At 35.4% G+C, this 18,075-nt stretch overlaps 2 protein-coding genes across 11 annotated transcripts; both read right to left on the bottom strand.

Moving 5' to 3' along the window:
* Positions 1-5,239: 5,239 nt before the first annotated feature.
* LOC104229257 (uncharacterized) lies at positions 5,240-12,535 on the bottom strand. 8 transcript variants are annotated; one of them, XR_711577.2, is made up of 10 exons: positions 12,110-12,535; positions 11,883-12,027; positions 11,125-11,293; positions 10,511-10,769; positions 9,961-10,049; positions 7,203-7,385; positions 7,035-7,120; positions 6,843-6,927; positions 5,900-6,199; positions 5,240-5,806 (listed from the first exon to the last, which is right to left on the bottom strand). XR_711577.2 is itself a non-coding variant. In XM_009781867.2 (10 exons), the coding sequence occupies exons 1-9, from the start codon at positions 12,312-12,314 to the stop codon at positions 6,748-6,750; spliced, it is 1,251 nt and encodes a 416-aa protein (XP_009780169.1). In that variant the 5' UTR covers positions 12,315-12,535; the 3' UTR covers positions 6,076-6,199; positions 6,729-6,747. The 8 variants fall into 8 exon arrangements, 3 of the variants coding, with proteins under 3 accessions (XP_009780164.1, XP_009780166.1, XP_009780169.1); XR_711578.2 differs by having other exon boundaries at positions 5,240-5,738; XR_011405498.1 differs by having other exon boundaries at positions 5,900-6,156.
* A 1,387-nt stretch (positions 12,536-13,922) lies between these two features.
* Positions 13,923-17,298, bottom strand: LOC104229256 (acyl-CoA-binding domain-containing protein 5-like). Of its 3 annotated transcripts, none has more exons than XM_009781860.2 (4): positions 16,174-17,298; positions 15,199-15,304; positions 14,953-15,039; positions 13,923-14,425 (listed from the first exon to the last, which is right to left on the bottom strand). In XM_009781860.2, the coding sequence occupies exons 1-3, from the start codon at positions 17,148-17,150 to the stop codon at positions 14,956-14,958; spliced, it is 1,167 nt and encodes a 388-aa protein (XP_009780162.2). In that variant the 5' UTR covers positions 17,151-17,298; the 3' UTR covers positions 13,923-14,425; positions 14,953-14,955. The 3 variants fall into 3 exon arrangements, with proteins under 3 accessions (XP_009780162.2, XP_009780161.2, XP_009780163.2); XM_009781859.2 differs by having other exon boundaries at positions 13,923-14,294; XM_009781861.2 differs by lacking the exon at positions 13,923-14,425 and adding an exon at positions 14,701-14,802.
* Positions 17,299-18,075: the final 777 nt, after the last annotated feature.

Raw genomic sequence — 18,075 nt, 5'->3', positions numbered from 1 at the left:
GCATCATCACCTCAGCTCTCATTTTTACACATAGCTACAATAGGTCATTAGTGAGGTAATTCATGGGGATAAGGGGGTTTGCATTGCATGCATGTGTTCTTGAAGAGTATGAGGAATTATATAAGAGGAGGCATGGGTAATGGGCTAGTGTAATCTTGCATAAAAAGAACCCTAAGGCCTTAATGAGCACTAATTGCTTGGTAAAATGCTCAAGAGAGCTTAGATTATGATCTTTTCTTGATTATGAGTTAAATTGTGCTATATTGCTTAAATAGATTGAGGTGCGAACATTCCAGAACATTATAGCATTAAGGAAAGCTCGGTTGAGGTATGTATAGCTAAAACCCTGTCTTTTAGAAATTGAGCTTCATCGGTGTTTGTGTGAATATGGTGAGATTAAAGTTGAATTGTTGCATTGCTTGTTGTTTTACATGAGTTGGTTTTGTAACCTTATGTGTGTGAAAAATGTGTCCCAATATAATCAACGTGTTATCTTGACAGCTTGAAAGGGGCAAAGGTATGAATTATGTATTGGAAATGTTTAGACCTTAAATTGAGTTTGCAGCTGAATATGTTGTGCTATCTACGTGAAATCTTATCTATGTTTACAATTTAAATTGCTCTTGTGTGCACCTATTGTCCTAACTGGCAAAGCTAATATTGAAAATTGGGAACGATGTGAAATGCGGCCTAGTGTCAAGAATTATTTGATAAGTCGTGGCCCCAAGTGCCTATGAAATGATATATGTGAAATGAATTGATTTATGAGAAGGGAACAATGCCTTGATGAGGCGGCATAGCCAATCGGGTCGAGATCGGACTCCGCTCAAGATAGCGATGGTATTGGAAAGGTATTGTGAATGAATTCCGGAAAAGAAGAAAAATGAGATTGTGATTGAAGCATATGTCTCAATGAGGCAACCTAGCCGATCGGGTCGAGATCGGACCCCGTTTAAGATAGTGGTGGTATTGTGAACAACTAATGAATAGTGTGAAATTCCCCAAACTAAAAGCTATGGGAAAATGATGTGAAAGTTGTATGATTCTTTTATTTGATAATGTGGTGATCGTTTAAAGTTTTGAGTTATACTTGTGATTTCTTATTCTTGTATGAAAGTTCTTTCTAATTTGATGGTGTTTAGTTATACATACTAGTGTTATTTGATGGCACTAACGTCCCTTTTGTCGGGGGCGCTATATTTTTTTAAATGAATGTAGGTGGCTCCATAGAGGATAGTGCCGGTCGTGTGTAGCGAAGCATCCCACTCCTCAAGATCTTGGTGAGCCCCTTCCTCCTTCAAGGGGCTATATTGTATATCTTTGTATTGTGGACTTTCACTTTTGAGGTATAGTCGGGGCCTTGTTGTCGGCGTTGTCAAACTCATTTTTTGTATCCTAGAGGCCCCGTTGACATATGTGTGGGTTATGTACGGGTGTTGGATGGGTCTACGAACTATGATGTAATTCAAATTCTCGTTTTGCTAAAGTGTAATTGTATGTAATCTTGGGAACCTAATTACGGAATAATGTTGTGATTTATAATAAACTAACCTTGTAGAATGCACTATCTTTCCTCGTCTAAACAAATGAATGAAAGCATGGTTTCCTTATTTGTATCGAGTTGGGTAGGAAGTGTTTGATAAGGCTTGCTCAGTTGGGTTTACTCAATTGAGCGCCGGTTGCGCCTCCCGAAGTTGGGGCGTGACAGATTCATACCCAACATATATTCCCAACCTTTGGGGGGCCATCTTTGTGCATTGTGGTGGAGCAATTGGAACATATATCGCACAACCAAATGTTCTAAGATGGGAAATATTTGTCTCCTGGACCAAAAATCAATAGTAATGGGAAGACTTTATGATAACTTGTAGGCCTTATCCGCACAAGTGCTACTGCATGCAAAATAGCATGACCCTATATTGAAATGGGAAGTTTTGTTCTCATAAGCATTGGTCTAACAATTAATTAGAGGCATTTGATCAATGATTCCGCTAGATCATTTTGAATATGAATATGAGCATCCAGATGCTCAATTGTTATCCTAGTTGATATACAAAAATCATTAAAGTCCTGAGATGTAAACTCCCCAGCATTATTAAGACGAATTGTCTTAATTGCATAATCTGGATATTCTGCTCGTAACTTTATTATTTGAGCCAACAATATCGCAAATGTTATATAGCGAGTTGATAATAAGCACACATGCGACCATCTTTTAGATGCATCTACCGAAATCATATGATATATGAATGGTCCACATGGGGGTGAATGTGCCCACATATATCACCTTGTATACATTCCAGAAATGCAGGGGATTCCATCCTAACTTTAATCATTGATGGTCTAATAACTAATTTGCCTGGAGAACATGTAACACAAGAGAAATCCTTAAATTGAAGAATCTTTTGGTTCTTCATTTAATGACCCTGTGAATTCTCAATTATTTTACGCATCACAGTAGAACCAAGATGGCCTAATCGATCATGCCAAATAATAAAATTATCTTGATTAGTAAACTTCTCATTTACTATGACATGTGTTTCAATCCTGCTAATACTTGTGTAGTATAAGCCGAAGGAAAGAGCAGGTAACATTTCAAGCATCTATTTCTTACCAAACATTATTGTAGTAATATAAAGATATTCAATCTTTTAATCATTTGTAATCTCAACATGGTAGCCATTTTGGCGAATATCTTTGAAACTTAATAGGTTTCTTTGAGATTTACTTCAATATAGTGCTTCATCAATAGTCATATTTGTTCCTCCTGATAGTAATAAATTTGCTCTTCCAGAACCTTCAATTAATCTTGTCTACAAGATATTGTATTAACATTGACTTCTTTCATTACCAAATAAGAGAAATATCTCTTATCTCTTATATTAGTGTGTGTTGTAGCATTATCCAGAAAACATATATCATCTTTATTAATCTTGAGTTCAATTGAAAACTGGGGAATTTTCATATTCTTCATAAAAAAAAGTCAAAAAATACTTCATAAGAAATATGAAAGATTAACAGAAAAAATAATTAAGAAATACATTAGAAATGTAGAAACTAGTAACACATGATGCATTATGAACATACACTCAAGAAAAATAAGCTAGTTGTAAACATAAATGAAAAATAATAACTTGTATTATAGCTTTACTTCCTAATAAGATGATTAGTTCTTTGGTCAATATCCTCAAAGAAGTTTCCAGCTTCTAAATGAGTAATATTTGCAAGGCCTCCAAAATCATCGTCTTTATATGCAAGATGTGCATCAGAATCACATTTGTTTGAGGGACCTGCTTCATCATCATTATTTTGAAAGGTCAAGTGTGCATCCATATTGTTTTCTTTCTTTCTTTCTGAGGGAGGTTTGATAAAGTTTGACAAAATAATTTGGTGTACGACAAATACGTGCCCAATGACCTTTCATACCACATCGATGACAAATATTAATTTTGCCTTTTGAAGGATTACTTTGAGAACCCCTTAGGGGTCGTTTGGTTGGAATACGATTTATACCAGTATAAGTTATATTGGGATAAGTTATGCTGAGATTAGTTATGCTGGGACTGTTGTTTATTCATTGTTTGGTATGTTGTATTAAGAATGACAATTGCATAATTTCTAAGAAGAAGGTATAAGTTATACCGATGCTAATTACCCCCACTTTTTATAAGGTATAAGTTATCCCGGTGTTAAAATTAACACTGGAATAACTTATACCTGGTTTGCTAACCAAATTTTTATACCACCCTTATACCTTCTTATACCTCATACCAAACGATCCCTTATTATTCTCCTATTTATTTTCACTATGATGACGATAATTGTTTCGTCCCATTTCACGTTCATGTCCACGACCACGGTAATTATTTTATTTTCTTTTAGACTTATCATGTGTTGCTACAACATTCACTTTGGGGAATGGAGCTGACCCAGTGGGACGTGCTTCATGATTTTTTATTAATAGAGTATTATTCCGCTTTGCCACAAGTAGGCATGTGAGTTAACTCATAATATTTCTTAATCCCTTTTTCACGGTATTGTTGTTGTAATACTACATTTGAAGCGTGAAAAATGGAAAATATTTTTTCTAATAAGTCCTCATCTGTAATAGTGTCTCTACATAATTTTAATAGAGAACTTACTTAAAGATAGCAGAATTATACTCACTTACGATTTTAAAGTCTTGCAACCTTAAATGTATCCACTCATACCGAGCTTTTGGTAATACCGTAAGTTTTAGGTGGTCATATTGATCCTTCAAATTAATCCATAATTCAAGTGGATCTTTACAGTTAAATATTTAGTTTTTAGTCATTCATGTAGATGATGACGAAGGAAAATCATGGCATTTGCTTTATCCTGATTTGATGTTTCATTTCCTGCTATAATAATATTCCCAAGACCTTTAGCGTCAAGGTGAATTTCAGCATCAAGGACTCATGATAAATAATTTTTTCGGTAATGTCTAGTGCCACAAATTCAAGTTTGACATATTGAAACTAATCACAAAAGCAAATGGGTTAGAATAAAAATAATTTTCAATGAAAATACATTTGTAAAAAAAAAAAGAAAATAAAGACAACTAATTAAGAAGTTGATCATTTTAAACATGTAGTATAAAAAAAAAAGAGAGGTGTAAGTAACATATAATATATATGTCAAATAAACAAGAATTATGGAGTATATGAATAAACACAAAGAGATATATTCAGTATGATAAAAGAAAAGCAATTTACTATAAACGGGGTTTTGAGGAATAACCATATACGGTGATAAGAGTGAATGTATTCAAATATTGCTTTCCACCAATTGTAAAGTAATTTAAACTAGTATGTACAATTATTACTTTGTCACCTTGGTTATCACTATTTTATTTTTGTAAAATGTCCTGAAGATAAGTTTTGCTCTACGCAAGTCCACACATATTTATTCAATTGTTTTGGTTAGTTTAACGCACTTAAGATCTATATGTTATATTTTCTTTAACAACAAGCAAGGTAAGAGAACTTCAATACCATGATCAACTAAATTAAATGTTTAATAGTATATGAATTTGTTAATAAATAGCATACTGGTGCATATATGTTACCATAAACCAAATGAATATATAGTGATATACCTGAAGGAGAATCGAACACAACTAGGATGTAATTGTGAAAATGAAGGTGGAAATCATGCTGACAACGTTATGAAATAAAAGCAATATAACAAGAACTATGTAATAAGATTAATAATAAAAGAGAATGATAATAGTAGAAAGGAAGATTTCTTTCTTTTGTTTCAAAGTGTCTTCTTTAGGTTCATGAATAAACCTATTTATAGATACAATTGCATTGATACATAACTTCCTAAATCTAATTAGGAGTCTCAAAATCAACATAAATCTAGACATGAAGACAAATCTAAGATATGGCAAGATTTCCAAATCTTAAGTTGGACATCCACCTTCTATGCACTTGGATTTATAACAACATGAAAACAAATCTAAGGTATGGCAAGATTTCCAAATCTCAAGTTAGATATCCACCTTATGTGTAAATGGATTTATAACATAGTAATATTTTATAAATTGATCAATTTTTGTAATAAGCTACTTATAAATAGATATAGCTGGTAGTTTTCCTACTATATTGATTTGCTGACCATCGATAAGAGTTCCACCAGTCATCAGAAAGCCGGAGAGCTGTTCCAGGGGATGAAATGCAAACCCAAATTCTACCACCAATGCTATCTTGCTTCTATGATAGTAAACACGAGGTGTGAGTTAGTTTCTCCTTATGATATTACCTTCGTGCCGAACAGTGAACTGCAAAATGTTCGTTTTTAGTGTCTCATGCATCTGAATGGAAAGTGTGTTGAAAACCAAATTGAACTCTCACGTAGAATCTCCTCAAAATACCTCGTTAAAGGCTGCATCTTTCCTTGATTTCCAATTAAAAGAGGATGTCATTCGCATTCTTCATGAAAGTATGAAGCTTAAAAGTTTCACCATCTTTGAGTCAACGGGCAACATGCAGGAGCTAGCTACTCAATTCTGATAAAAGAGCTTCAGATATGGAAGGGGTCACAACTTATGCCAGTTCTGGTGTGGTTGCTTTCCCAGCCGCTTCAACATATACATGCATCCAGCAGCGGAAAAGAGACCAAGTGCAGCAGCTGCTATCATGGTTAAATTTTCAATATTCAGGTAGCAACCTCTCTACAAAAGATTCAAGATTATCAGAAGTATCAAATATTCACCAAATCACCCGAAACACAAATTAGAAGTCTCGTGATAATGTTTGGCGTTTTGCATATACAGCCAATAAAACCAGATGCAAAAGTTCAATCCAGTGAAAACTCCCTTGTTCCTAGTCTACATGTACAATTGCACCTTATTCCTGTCTTCGTGGCAAATTTACATATATAGGATACACTAACTTGTTATCTTTCTTTCAGAATAGGTTCATGCACCAATATTATTTTGGAACATAGAAAACAGGTGTTGCTGATGATTCAAATACACAACTGTGAGCGCAAATATATAAATGAGGTTGAAAAACAGAACTTCTCATGCATATTCTTCATGCTCTAGCATACATCTTGATTGTTTACTTCGGCGGGAAGGAAAAAGGAAAGAGAGGGCTGAAGAGAATAAGAGAAGATGGGTTGCTAGATCTTGGCTGCAGAGGATGTTGATAAATCGTGAGACCCCTAAATTTCTAAGCAACCTGCATCCAGGTGCTTACCATCCAAATGCGACGTTCTTTAACGGGTTTTAGAGCACACAAGATGTACCTGTAAAAAGTGTATATGGTTTCTCTTAATGTGATAGCAGATTAAAGGATGTATTTAGTACAGACCTGCACTAGAAAAAATAACACGAGAGCATTTGAAGGAGCAAGAGATAAACTCATCATTCCTCCGCGAAGTTCATTAGGCACGTACCTGCATAGTATAGGAAGAAAACAAACTTGAGCAAAAGAAAGACTCCACCAAATATATGAGATAATTAAGAAATCATGATTTATTTATAGTACAGTATTGTAAGTTACATGGTTCTCAATCTGGCAAATGAAGGCAAAACCAGTCCCATGCAAGCATGAAATATTGAGAATAGCATCACAAGAACTTTTATTTCCTGCAATAACATGGCAAATCATAAAATTGACTTAAAAAGCTTGATATCTGAACAGCATAAAAAAAGTACATGACTAAACTACCTGATAATCATAAGCTACGATGGACATGACGAATCCCATAACAACAAAAGCATACACTAAGCAGTCCTCTGTTCGAAGTAATAAAGGTCCATTGAAGAACCACGGAAATGCAGTGCTTCCTAGCATCTTAGCGCCGAGCAAACACGGATATATTAAACCTAACAGAACCTCTCTGCCATCTGCCTAGAAATATAACAAACTCTTAGTAGAGGAAATATCAATTCTTTCAGATAAAGGAACAAACATGGTGATACTGGAGCCAGAATGGAAATAAAATCCGATTTTTCATGATATCAGTAATGTTCCAAAGTTTGTGAGGGAGTGTAAAAGACATGTTTATAAATGTCAAATTACAGGAAAATGGATCCTAAAATAGCTAATTTACAAAATACATTGAGCATAGACTTGGTTATACACTAGATTGCATCCAGCTGTGCCATACACAACAAGTCAACAATGCCATCTCACCCTCGGCACAAAGTAATAAGAAGAATGCTTAAGGGCATATATGTCTTTAATAAAAAATAAATAAATTAGGACAATGGGCTAAAGCCCATAAGAACAGAAACGGGAAAACAAAAAGGGAAAAGGGGAAAAGTTGCTGCTAAGCAACAGAATCTAAAAACAAAGAAAGAAAGAAAAAAAAACGATAGAGGAGGAAACAAAGGAAAAGAAGAAGAAGAAAGAGGCTAGAGCCAAACCTTGAGAAAATTTAAAAACGCACTGGTTCTTACGGATAATACTCGAATTTCTCATCTGGGTTCCTTTCTTCTGGTAGTTATTTTTTATCTCAGTTCATATATTTGAAGGGTTTCACAAGGTATAAGAAATTAAATACCAATAAGAGTTATTCTGGGCAAATTATGCAATTGGAAGTTGGTCAATGTAACTGTAGCATGGGTAAATATAATTCGGCGAATTGATGATAAAATATAAAACTCGGAGGATTGGGTATTCTAAATTAGTGATGGATTTAGCCTAAATGAGGCAATTAACACAAGATCGATATTGATGTGATTATAGATTGATTGAAGAAAGTCGTACAGATCGCTCGAGGCGACGAGTTTGGTATTTCGACACGAGTACTGTGAGTAGTAATCTTACCACAATTTGTGCTTTCATAACCTGCATGGTTTATATATGATTTTGAAAATAAATGCATTACTGATGCTTTGAAATTGCATGTGGGACAAGTCTTTTAATTGATATGATACCGAACAGTTTACTTGAGATGTTTACCGATTAATCAAAATATTTTCACCATTACTAGATATGTTTTACCGTTACTTGAGATGTTACAGTTATTTGAAGTATTCTCACTGTTACTAGACATGTTTTACTGTTACTTGAGACATGATTACTGTTACCGAAATAAAATTACAAGATTTGATAAGGAATGATATGCCCTTTATTATTTTGAAAATGCTTTTGTATGAGTATTTACTATTTACAAGAAAGAGTATAAATGGGAGGAGACTTTGAAGGATCCCGTAGCTAACGGCGGGTTCGTTAGACATGGTGCACCTTGTATTTACAGATTACCGATTACCGATTACAGTTATAGCCCTCGCTAGTGGAAAGGTAGAACTAGCATACAGTTACAGTTTTCCCTCGAGTAGGGACCTACAGTTATACTTGACTCCTTTTACGAAGGGGTCCACACAGTGATACAGATTACATGATCATTTTCTGAAAACCTCCCAAATATATAGATTTGGTATGACACATTATTTACCAAGTTTATTACTGAATTATTTAATTGATTTTGTTACAGCAAACACATGATGGGACTAATTATTATTACCGTTTTAAAAAAGGGCATTTTATTTTGTAATTATTATACAAGCATGTTTTCTGACTTGTCCCCTATTAAAAAAACTGGTTGTGGTTAAATATTATTACTCACTGAGCTAGCGATTCACCTCTAGCTATTATTTTTACAGAGACAGCAGTAGACGCAGGCAAGGATTCTGTTAATTAGAGTACACGAGTTGGCAGTTCTTGGTGAGCCCCGCATTTATTCGCGTGGGCAAAGATTGTTATTTATTTGTTATAGTCTCTTTCTTGAAACTCTTAGAGTTGCTCCATAGTCATTTTTATGAGTGTCGTAAGTATTCTTTTGTTGATATAGACTCGTGATTCGTATTAGACTTCCCTATCATATACTTGGAGATGAAATTAGTATTATTGTGTTGGAAATATTTCGTGAATGAGGATTATAGCTTGTTTGGTCGATATAGGTTGGTTGTGTTGTTGATTTCTAAGACAGGTTTATTTTTGGATAGTCCAAAAACAGGGGAAACTCTGTTCGATTTTCTGTAAAATACCGATGAGGCTTACTTAGGAGCACTAGCTCCTGAGCGCTGGTCACGGTCCAAAATTGGGTCATGACAGCTTTCCCTTGACAACCTTCATTCTGACTTACAATTCAAATCTGACCATCGACTGTGTTGTTTCACAAAATAAACTTCAGCTACAAACTTCAACAACTAATTTTAAAGAGTAAGGTTACAGAAGTCACACTTGTGTTTTCCATGTGTACTATCCAGAAACTCCATAAGATCCCTCTGAACAAGGATAGAGGGAGTAACACTGATCTTAAAAAAAGACGGAGGGAGAAATGTCATGCGTGGTTTCTTGAAATATTTCATTAGCACACCAATCCAAAAGAAGGAAAATAATTACATATTTAGGTAGATTAGAGAATTAGGTTTTCGTAAAGTTTGTTTCATCCATCCAAAGGCAGTGAAAATCATACCACAATGGTCGGAGCCCAAAGGATCCAAAAAACTGAAACGGAGAAGTGAACAGAAGCTTGTGCCCATGACAAAAGCCATATCCTTCTATCTGCCAACAATAAAAATTGTTCATTGTTTAGACTTATTTGTGCATTAAACAGAAAAAATTAAACCAAGCTGAATTCCAAAGACTATCATGCTGCATTCATCGTCCATATGATTTGTTTCATACATATGCATATTCACACAGTCAGGCCATACTATATGACGATCATCCAAAAATTTCTAGTTTCTTAAAGTGGATTAAATAACATAAGAAACAAAAGGTTAGATATGACCTAGATATTTTACTCTATGGACATACTTATCTCACTTAAATCCTTTGGTAATGTGAGCCCATTGAGTTCAATATGGAATGCATGAACAGTTGAACACAACAGGAAAAAGTCCATAACTTTCGTCGCTATCCAACCACCATTAGTGACTCCGCCCACATTATTGTATATGTACATGATAGGGAAAGGTCCTGAAGAGGTAAAAGAATTAAGAACAAGAGCAGAAAACTTGTACCACTGAGTATATATGTATGAAATTTAGAGTGATAATCCTTAAGACTAGTTGATTTTGGATCTTCCTTCCACCTCCGGCTAACGTGAATCAGAGCAATAAAAGCCAACACCACAACTGCACCGGAAGGAGAAAGCATGCTTCTCTTTCCATTACCACCAATTAACCAATTCCCAAGCACTTGGCTTCCAATGAAAGATGCAGATTCAGCAAAAGTCATTAACCAAAACATGTCATTCATCAAGTCTTGCCTCTGTCCCAGCTGCAAATAGTGACCGTAAAGAGACTATATCTTAGTAACTATATGAAACTAACTGACATAATTCCAATGTCATTGATAAAATCTGAACTTGCGCCTAAAGTTAACATGAACTTGGCAAATGATCAACTAAAAGCACTTGAGCTGCAACTGATAGCTAAGAAACCTATTCTCAAAAGAATATAGTTATATGGCTCCCTCCTTTTTCTCTTTGCTCCATTCATTTATGCCAAATAAAATATAAAAGGACAAAAAACCTCGAACTAGCAGGTGGCAAACATTTGTACTTCTCACATGCAGAGCAAATGACCCCCCTTTCCCTAAAGAAAGAAAAAGAAAAGAAGTTATTAAGACATACCTTATCATGCTCAACAACCATCCCTGTTTCAAAGTTGAAGAAAAAAATCGTTGACGCAAGAGAGAGACAGATGCTAGCAAGCCAAACACTTGGATCTGCAGTTACCCTCTTCCATATGGCAATAAAAAGGTGCAGCGAGCAGAATAACAAGCAGACTTTTTTCTGGCCACTGCACGGGGAGATGTGTTAAATGGTAATTCCATCACAACTTGATAGCAATAATCAATTTAATAATAGTAAACATGCGCAGCACCATATACTTGAAAACACATCCTAGCTAAAGAAAGCACTCCATATTCATGCTAATGGCACAATACAGAAGAGTTGCAAATTCATAGTTCCCCAAGTATGATGTACTTATAGAAATTTCCCCAAATATGTAGTATAGAATTTCAAAAAATGAAAGAAGAGTAACGTCCTCGCTATGTTCCAACTTACGTGACGCTCTTTCCTTTTAGTCTGTCTCCAAACAAACGACATCTTTCTATATTTAGAAATAATTTGACTTTAAAATTTCTATTTTAACTTAATGTGATGCATGTGCCTTATTTTAGACCACAATTTTTTTTTAAAAAAAAAAACTTCTTTCTTCCTTAAACTATGTGTCTAGTCGAACTCCCTCATATAAATCGGAGGGGAGGTAATATATCATAAGAATTTGTTGTTCAGTTTTTTTAATTAATGGAAGTAGAGTTTTTTTCCCCTTAGGAATCAGAGAAACAGAAAGTAAATTTAGAAAAAATCAGTAGAAGTCTTACATCAAATCAGAGAGCATGCCTAGAAAAATACCACCAAAGAGAGCAGCTACATATCCAAGACAGAGAGAAACAATCATCTGCTCCCTACTAATGCCATTGTATGCCATCTCATATTCTCCAAATACTTCCCATAAGCCTTCCATAACTGTGAAAGTAGTTTGATATGAATCATAGCTATAACATATATATCGAGTAAATTGCACCGAGTACATAACACTTAAGAATACCTGAAGAAAGAGAAAATAGGAGGAGGAAACGTCTTTGGAAACGAATGAAAGAAGAGGGAGGGGCATGATCAAAGACCGAAGAACTTCTGCCGCCGCTATTGGATTTGATTGGCAAACAGAAGACGGACAAGCAGCATGATACGAATATGAATAAATACATTGTTGGATTTGGCTCCCACACATCCCTCTCAATTACTACGCCCATGGCTAGTTTGGGCGGGAGGGAAGAAAGTTCGCCCGATCTCAAAAAATTGGATTACTTGTGTGTTTCAGCTGCAGATAAAGAAATGAATAACAGATTCATCAGTTGATTCATCGCATTCAGATGAAAGTGAGATCGTTCCGGGGGACTGGGAACTCGCTTGCCAGCCTAAATTGGGCTGCTTTCTTGAAACCCAGAATTGTTTGCTTCTGGGCTCGAAAGAGAACCAGTGTTCACTAGAGAAGTTCAGAGGGGTGAAATTCAAAAATAGCCAGATTTACGGGCGGTCATCCAAAAATAGCCACAGTTTCAAAAGTAATCAAAATTTAACCACTTCTTGTGTAAAGATAAATCTGAATAAAATACTGTTCAAAATCCGAAAAAACACTCCAGTATAATATATTGGGGATCCAATATAATATACCGGTGCAGCATAATATACTGGAGATTGGAGCATCGGTGCTCCATCTCCAGTATATTATACTGGAACTTTCCGCGTGTTAGAGTTTCAGCATAATATGTTGGAAGTTCATACACAGGTGCATCGATCTCCAGTATAATTTGCTGGAATTTTCGATGTTGTAGCAAAATAGTGACTATTTTTTAATGATTTTACAAACGCCGGCTATTTTTGAATAACCAATCCGAAAACTGGCTAGCCAGTTCAGAGTATTCAGACTATTGGACCAAAACAATGTCGGTCTGTAATGCTGTTTGATTAAAAAAAAAAAAGAGAGAGAATTTTGACCTTTTGCAAAAATTAAAAAGAAATTGGAAAATTCTTTTCAGGTGCTTTTTAAACAGACGTCACCTAAGTAGAGTGGCTACTTCACTTGACCAAGCCTATGTTCATTTTAAGGGGAGAGTTTGATTTGCACAACTCCCTTTTTAATAACGAGTAAGGAATTTAATATCCGATGTTTTGGTCTTGTGGATATGAGCACACTTTATGACGTATGGATCTTTTAATCCTACAGCAGACAAAAACTTGTGTCTTGACATATAAGTGACTTAATGGTAGAGGAGTGACTAAATTATTAACTGAATTTTGATGTGTCACGGACCCTCACGAATTTCTTGGTCATAAGACGGGGAAAAAAGATTTATAATTAGTTTTGGATTGCGGAAAGGTTGGAAGGGATGCTACAGTAAGCACCACATGCCGGTCTGCCGCTAAAAGAAAGAGATTTTATTAAACGAACAAGAAAAGTTGTGTGTCTTATTAGTCAAGCACCAAGTAACAAACAGTGCAACAGCCATTTTGACGTTTAAGGAAGCCATCTGGTTTTGCATTTCCCCTTTCCCTTTCCCTTTCCCTTTAAGAAGGCAATGTACTAGCTCATTAACACAGTTCCAGATCCAGTTTACTAACACAGTTCCTCCCATTTTATTTTATTTTTAATAAATAAAAGAGGCCAACAAAGTCTGTTCAATGGCACTATTTCCTGCCTATTGGCAAATCCATGTAAAATATGTTATATATCTATTGGTTTGGTGTAAACACCCGGTGCGGGTAAGTTTTAAAACAGAAAAATTTATCTACAATGTAATTTTTCGGCCAAGGGGTGTCGATTGAATGTGGCTCCGTCACTGGCAAGACATAAGTATGAGTAAACTGAATACAGCTAGCAAAAGGGATAGATTACTGAGGAAAGTATACATTTACACCCGGTGGCTAAGAAGAATCAACAACTTCCTTGGTGCTTTCAGTGCACTATTGCACTATTTTAACCTGCCTTTACATTACATGTATCCATGACCGAGGCACCATTGTAGCACTACTACTCAGTTCCTCGCAAAACGTCTATATACATACTACCTAGTTGAATACAGAGAAGAGAAGTTGACAAGACAATCATATGACCAGTTTAATTTACAGAACTGGAACATTACTATAAACTTTGCACGTCGACTCTCATGCAAATAACTGAAGTGACCACAATAAAATTCATTGGTCCCATTCATAGGTACCAGTCTGGAAAGCTGCATAGAGAAAATAGAAAAACTCTTTAATGGAGAGCTACCACCACAAGAATGCGACTTAACATGCTGCTCTTCAAGCATTTGCATTTCTATGATTCAATCCAAGCTATGAACCTTACCATATTATAATTCTGAAGAACAAAAGAGCAAGACAAAATGAAATCCAAACTAGAAATCAAAAGAAGAAAGACAAGAAGCTGAAGACATCAAATCAAGATGTCGAAAAAGCACATGATAGTCGACATGTTTCTGAACTGTGAAATCTTGTAGGCTAAGACATTGAGCCTGGTAACTAAACAAATATTCTCACAAATTTAATCACTTTTGAGTTGGGTTTGTGTGGAGCAAAGTTCTGAATTCCCATGCTCAATTAACTTAGGAGTCACACAGAAAACTCTTCATGATATAAAATTAAAGCAAGGACAACCATCTAGGAAAAAGAAAGTACATTGGCATCTGAATCCTTCTTCATGAGTCTGTTAAGTAATTTAACCAAAACAGCTTTGTTCTACAAGAAAAAGACAGTATGTAACTCAAATGGACATAATCACATAGCTTTACAACTTTTGACGGATTTATAAGCATATCAACTTGATGCAATTCAGAAAGAAAGTCTTCAATGTGGTTTATTTCATGGCAATAATTTGGCGAAAGGTACCTTTCATCTTAACCGAGAAACTTGTGTGCAGAAGTGCCGTCTATCCTGAGATGTTTCAATGTCTCGAGAAATCAGTTCATAGTTAACCTGCCACCAATTTATCAGCGAGAGAACAGAACTTTTAGAGGAAATTTGTTCAGTTTTAAGAAATCAGTTAGTGCTACCCTCTACCAACTAATCACTGAGAAAATTTGTAAAACATCAGAAAGAGGGAGCTGTATATAAAACTGATTCAGTGATTCTTACATCAGTCTTATCTATCTTCCATTCTGCAACTCTATCTGAGAGAAGGGCTACATACTTTTCCATAGCCTTCTCCCTACTCATATCTCCTAGCCTGTGCCAAGAGCTCCTGAACAGCATATATAACAAACTGTTAAATTCAAAATATAACATACATAGCCTGTTGCCAAAGGGTCTGAAATCTGGAAATTTTCGACAAGGATACCTCAAGTTTTTCCTAATGAACTATGCGTATTATGCTGTTCGTTTAATGCTGCAGCATTGGATACCAAAATTTTGGGAATACAACATTTTAGGCCTCATGATTAACATTTCTATGCATGGTTTTGAGATCTATATATGCAAGTATAGGTTAAACTTTTGTTGTTCTTTACTCTGAAGATATTCAGACATTATGCAGTTTGTGTGGAATTAAACCGACTTTAATTTTGGATTTGAAGTTTCAGTTCCATAGTTCCAACTTTTCTTTTTCTTTGGTGCCAATTGGTCCTAGATATGATGCCCGAGGTCCCAATGTCTGATGATTTCCAGGAGATCAGACATAGCAAGAGGAGGTAAATAGGACCTGTGTTTACAAGAATACAATTGTGTATTTGGATCTTTTCAAACTTCAGAAATTGAACCCCCACAACTGAGTGGAGCTTCAGGGCATATCTGACAATTAGTTCCACAACTTAAAAACTATCTTATCCACTATGAACCTACTATTATTTATCACATTAAAGTAACTAAATTTACCTTAAAAAGTTACAAAACTACTTTTATTATATATATTTTTTACGGAAGCTGAGCCTAGTCCGTTTGTTTTGATCATTCTCCCATGCATCTATGATGAACTAAATGCTCAATTAACACATCCAAACTACTATTCCCTCCGTTTCAAGGTGATTTCTAAAAATAGTTGTCCCAAATTATTTATCGTTTTAGAAGTTCAAGACAAAATTAATTAGAATCATAGATAAGAAAAAAGTAGAGTACCATTTTGCACGAGCTGAAAGCTTGAACGGCATCGGCTGCGGTCCATAACACGGCCCCTCAGTGGCTATCTTGTGAAGCCCATAAAGCTTCATCTTCAACTCATTGTCAAGAACTTCATCATTCTTTTTGGAATCAACAAATACCACCGCTGCACCGAATTGCTTTTCCAAATCTGTTCTCTCTATACCTTCCCAATCTTCTAATAACCCCTTGTCATCTTCCTCCACTAATACATCTTGCTTTTCTAAATTTCCAGCTCCCTCCTTTGCCACCCCATCTTTCTCACTTGGGTTGTTCTCAATTTCTTGAAATTCAAGTTCCTCTGGAATTTCTTCAACATAATACAGGGACCCAATTTCAAATTCCCGAAATTTCGGGGCCACATAACAACTTTTGTCACTTACTTTCTCTTTCACCCCGTTGTCATGATCACCACCGACATTTTGTTTAACGTATGTCTCACCTTCTTCCTTTGACACTTCTTGTTCATTTTTCTTCATCTTTTCTTCTAATACTGCAGTTCCAAATATGCCAACGTCCTCCATAGGATTTTCCTCGACAACTTTTTTGACCCTCAATTCTTTGCTTTTCTGATCATTCCTTCTTGCTAAGTCTTTGATATAGTAAGCACTTTTCTTACTAGCGTCATTTTTTGACCTAGACGGGACAGCTGTGACACTAGACTGAAGACTCCAACTATAGTATCTACCTTGCATGAAACTATGCGGATGCAGCTTGACAATTATGGCATAAAAAAGCAACGAGAGTCCTAAAGTGAAGAGGAGTTCTTGAAAGAAAACCATACCTATATTGCAACAAGAGTGGGTACAAAATACAAAATAAATGATGGAAAATTTGAAGGGATGAAAGAAAAGGGAAAGGGATTTTGCACAACAGAGCAAAGTATATTCTGGTTTTGTGGGAGTTAGAGTTGGGGTGTGGGGTGGGGGTGGGGGTTGGGGGAGTGTCACTGTCATTCTGTGTGTTGGCAACGTTTGAAAAAAAGGAAAGTAAGGTGGCGAAAAAGGACAGTCTTGCTAACGATCATGAGGGGAGTAGAGACAAAGAAAACGACCTCGAGTCGACCATACTATGTACCTAAACATAGGTTTCCTACTACTAAGATTACCCAAGAATTTGTGCAATTCTCTGTTTTTAACCTTTCTAGTACCTTTGTTGCGTGCCATGTTGTAATCATTTTTGTACCTGGTTCAATGTACGTAGTTGAATAATTTTGATATATTGTACTGTTGAATAAAAGATAGGTGGCTAAATACATAGGCGGCCCTAAATTTGTACAATTATTTTCTTTAGACATTTGAATTCCGAGAATAGTTATTGAGGACATAAACTCCTTTAAATATGTACTTATTAAATACATTTTTCGGAGACAAAATGTGTATTTTCCACTTTCCTTGAACGCTTTAGTTACTCAAAAATGGTTAATCCATTTTTTTTTCAACTTTTTCTTCTCCTCTGATTGCTTGAAGCCATCGATTTTCATGGCTAGCGGCAAGTTCCCATGGCTGGCTTGCCACTCTTCTTCAAAGTAGAGTTTAAAATGAGAAATACTCTCTAATTTAAAGTAGTATAGGGTGTGGCTCTTTTAATTGGAGTGAATCTCAAAAGATTTATATAATTAGTTCTAATTATCTACGTAGTAGTTATATTTTCCCAATTTCATTAGTTATGCTAATCAATAATTTGAGCTTATTAGCTTTAAACATATCACGAATTTAATTGTTTCACTTGTGAAAATGATCTCGGTATTAAGTCAATATGAAACAGTAAATAAAATCAAGCAATTATTTTCTCTTTATAAAGAAAGTCGACTCATTGGACATTGTTGCTCAAAATGTATTTTCTTGTCTATTTTAGGAAAGCGACAACTCTATAAGATTC

Source organism: Nicotiana sylvestris, chromosome 2 (genome assembly GCF_000393655.2).
Source record: "Nicotiana sylvestris chromosome 2, ASM39365v2, whole genome shotgun sequence".
Taxonomy (NCBI): domain Eukaryota; kingdom Viridiplantae; phylum Streptophyta; class Magnoliopsida; order Solanales; family Solanaceae; genus Nicotiana; species Nicotiana sylvestris.
This window is presented reverse-complemented; position numbering and strand designations above follow the sequence as displayed.

Excerpts from the sequence above, each read along its gene's own strand:
- LOC104229257 (XM_009781862.2), bottom strand. The coding sequence starts at position 12,314 with ATGGGCGTAGTAATTGAGAGGGATGTGTGGGAGCCAAATCCAACAATG. Across the intron at positions 11,294-11,882 it reads GGCATGCTCTCTGATTTGAT|TGGCCAGAAAAAAGTCTGCT; the intron begins GTAAGACTTCTA and ends CTCCCCGTGCAG. Across the intron at positions 6,200-6,842 it reads TGTTATTTTTTCTAGTGCAG|AGAGGTTGCTACCTGAATAT; the intron begins GTCTGTACTAAA and ends AATCTTTTGTAG.
- LOC104229256 (XM_009781860.2), bottom strand. The coding sequence starts at position 17,150 with ATGACAGTGACACTCCCCCAACCCCCACCCCCACCCCACACCCCAACT. Across the intron at positions 15,305-16,173 it reads CTTTCAGCTCGTGCAAAATG|GAGCTCTTGGCACAGGCTAG; the intron begins GTACTCTACTTT and ends TATGCTGTTCAG. Across the intron at positions 15,040-15,198 it reads GGAAGATAGATAAGACTGAT|GTTAACTATGAACTGATTTC; the intron begins GTAAGAATCACT and ends AATTGGTGGCAG.